This window comes from Glycine soja, chromosome 15, assembly GCF_004193775.1.
Source record: "Glycine soja cultivar W05 chromosome 15, ASM419377v2, whole genome shotgun sequence".
Taxonomy (NCBI): Eukaryota; Viridiplantae; Streptophyta; class Magnoliopsida; order Fabales; family Fabaceae; genus Glycine; species Glycine soja.
In genome coordinates, this window is record NC_041016.1 from 5816355 (window position 1) to 5820026 (window position 3672).

The 3672-nt window shown below is 34.6% G+C and overlaps 1 protein-coding gene across 1 annotated transcript; it reads left to right on the forward strand.

The window, feature by feature from the left end:
- Positions 1-1140: 1140 nt before the first annotated feature.
- Positions 1141-3441, forward strand: LOC114386978 (dof zinc finger protein DOF1.6-like). The gene has a single exon (XM_028347065.1). The coding sequence runs from the start codon at positions 2154-2156 to the stop codon at positions 3093-3095; it is 942 nt and encodes a 313-aa protein (XP_028202866.1). The 5' UTR covers positions 1141-2153; the 3' UTR covers positions 3096-3441.
- The last annotated feature ends 231 nt before the right edge of the window (positions 3442-3672 follow it).

Genomic DNA, 3672 nt, shown 5'->3' on the forward strand with positions numbered 1-3672 from the left:
TTCATCCAATTAATTATTAAATTTTACCTCTTTTGAAAATATACACCATAAAATTTAAATTTATTATGATTCTTTTTACGTTTGATATTTAATTTTTTTATTAATAGAAAATTGAACTTTAAATGCATTAATTGATCTTTGAAATTTATTCTTTTTAAAAATAGTTTTTTTAAGTTATTTATCTTATATTTCAATCATTCAATATTTTCCATGCCAATAATTGATTGTTTGATATTGGATTTGATCCTTTTAAGTAAGGTGGTCTTATGTTCAACTTTTATAGATTAAAAAAAACATAATTTTTTAGAGAAAAATATCCAATGAAAATTAGTTATCGATAAAATTAATAACTATTTTGTAACAATAATAACGGTCAAAAAAAATTACAACTCATTTTTTTCATATTTAAAATATGATGAAAAATATGAATTTAGAAGATATATATAAAAAGGGAGAAAGTAAATTAATCAAAATAAAATAATGTTAATAAAAAATTATTTGATTTTTAATTTTAATTTATTATCTTTTAATGTTTGAAAAAGTAATTTATAAAACTAAAACTAAAACCAATTTAATATAATATGATGTTCACGATAGTCCCGCCGGACTCAAATCAAATAGTATCATACATACAATCCATTTTTTTTTATCCCTTCTGTTTCATTTGTCATATATATTTAAATATTTTATATAAAAATTTATTTTAATGTTAAAATTATTAAAATAAATACTTAACTTGAACTAGATTAAATTTTGTAGTTGAAAAATGATTTTTTTAATTAATAAGAATGAATAAGTAAAGATTGTTTATATTAAAAATCCACTTAAGCAAGAAGTTATCTATTCATTCTTAATTAATATTATTTAATTTTAAACAACTTATAAAACACTCAAATTAGAGATATTTTACCATCTTTGGTTTTTCTATTAAACAATTAATTTTTATCTAAAATTGGTTATAAGTTAAAATGTTTTAAATAATTTGTGTTATATAAAAAGATTTTATTAAATTTTACCATTAACTTTTTAAAAATAAAAAATTCAAACATAAATTATCTCATTCCAAATTTTCCGATACTTAACCCGGTGGCACACCAATATATATCCAGAATGAATATGATTTTTCAATTAAAAATTAAAAGCTAGCTAGCTAGCAGTAGTGGGGTGCAATGCAATGAAAGGAAAGAGAGAGAAGAGTAGAGGAAGCAGAGAGGAAATTGAAAGAGAGAGAAAGACAGTTGCTAAGTTCTGACATAGCCACCATTTCATTCACCACTCTTTGGTCTTGGTCTTGCCTTGCCTCTACAGCCGCCTCAGCCCTCAGCCCTCAGCCTCCTCGTGGTCCTTACTCTACTATACTATCATCATCTTCTATTAGTAATCTTCCCTCCCTTTTTTTCTCTTTCTCCAAGCTTCTCACTTTTCTTAGACACACAACTCTAGCTCATAGAGAAGCATACATAACATCATCTCTGTGAATTACAAGTCTCTGGTGCTGTTTGTTTGTTCCCACTCTTTCTGTCCTTTTTGTCAATCAAACCTCAAAATTCTCAGTGCATTCCTCAGGGTTTTTCTCCACAATATAATTGCCCCCTAAGTACCTCTCTCCCGATTGAGACCCTTCCGTTTTGGACTTTTTGTCCACGTTGCATATCAATCCAGAATCGCCCAATTTTACATGCCAAGTTTCCTCCTTTCCTCATCTTTTTCCATATACACAACACTTCAAACACATGGAAATTTATTTTTTTCTATCAAGATCGTCAGAATCCACCGAGATTTCACAGGATCGATCCTACTGAATTAATACCATTTACAAACACATTAGATATTCCCATAATTTTATTTTTATTTTTTATGGAAATTTGAGATACCCCAGCTGTTCTTTTTGTTAAAATTGTGGGTAGGTAGGAACTCATGCACAAGGTAAGTTTCCGTGGTTTTGGTCATTGTAGATTCTCAGATACATTTCTCTGACACGTAGAGCTCGATCAAATACAACCCCTCAAATCTGAAACCCCTACACACTTTTCACTTGTTACCTGCATGCTCCTCCAAGCCACCACCAACCGCTACCTATAGTTTCTAGTATATATACACAAAACAACACACCCCACAAACATCACAGACACACAAAAGTCAAAAGGGTCGCGATGGAGCAAGGAGTCGAAGAAGGAGGTGGCATGAACAAGATACCTCGGGATTCAAGAGTGAAGGAGATAAGACAAGGTGATGCACAAATTCAGGTTCAGGCTCCTCAGCAACCCCAAAAGTGTCCTCGATGCGACTCTCTCAACACCAAATTTTGCTATTACAACAACTATAGCCTCTCACAGCCTCGTTACTTTTGCAAAACATGCAGGAGGTACTGGACTCAAGGTGGAACCTTGAGGAACGTTCCTGTTGGTGGCGGTTGCCGCAAGGGGAAGCGCGCCAAGAGTTCTAACTCATCTTCTTCGGAGAATATGAATTCTTCTTCCAGATCACTGCCTCAACAACAACAACAACCGCAAGGGGTGGTGGTTCAAACTCAAGCACCACCCTTAACAACGGTGGTGAAGGCCAAAGACCCTTCTTCCGTTGTGGCTTCAACCTTTTACCAAAGTGGTGGGTACTTGTCTTCTTTGGCTGCTATGCATTCACTCAACTCATCATCACACCCTTTTGATCACTCTCTAAATTTTGCGGGTAGTGACACCTTGCGTTCTTCCAATTTGGGCCTTCTATCTGGTTTCAATGTTCAGCGCCCAATTGGGCCAATTCGTCCACCGCACTTGTATCATCAAATGGGGAGTGGTGAAAGGGAGATGGTGTCTCTGTATGAACAAGGTTTGGTCAATCCATCTTCATCCAGCATGGCTAATACTGATACTAATAGCAGTGGTGTTTCTCAGCATGATTGGCCTATGAGTTTCATCAATAACAATAACAATAATGCTAGTAATAGAGCCTCTGATGCCTCTTTGTGGAGCACCATCAGCACCACTGTTGGTGGTAACGCTGAGAGGACCAGTCCTAGTGGTGTTGGTGCTGGTTCTTCTTCTTTCGTCAAAAATCAATGGCCTAATCTTCCAGGGTATGGCCCTCCACCGTGATTGATTTCATTCACCTGTTGCACCCCGAGAGTCCTTCAAGTCATAGTTCTGAACAAATTGATTTGTCTTTTACCTGCTTCATGATCTGTTTGATGTTCTTTAGGTATATGATCTTGTAGCATAGGTTTATCAATAGCGCAGGTGTTAATTATTGGTCTTGGTTGATTGTGCAAACATTGGACCGTAGAGAAATTGTGTTGTTGTTATTGTAGTTGATGTAAACGGTGGATCAGTGCCGTAGATAGTTGAATAGAGAATTTCTGGGTTGGGTCAGGTTGTTTCGAAACTTTTTACATATAATTTCATTTTATAATTATACAGCTATCAGGTGAAGTTTTGTATCCTAGCTAGCCTGTGCCTTTTTACTTATTGACTTTGCTCAAAGCAAGTGTGATTTGTTAGTTTAAGCCATAGTCTAAAAGGAATGTGAAATTCTAAATTAACGAGGCAACGTTGTTAAATACATGCACAAAGGGAGTGATGTCTTTGGTGAAAAAGTTGATGGAATGGTTCCATATTCGGCATGTGGGTGACTGAAGTTCCAAATTCTCTTTAGCTTTAAAGAGTCCCGTTTGTT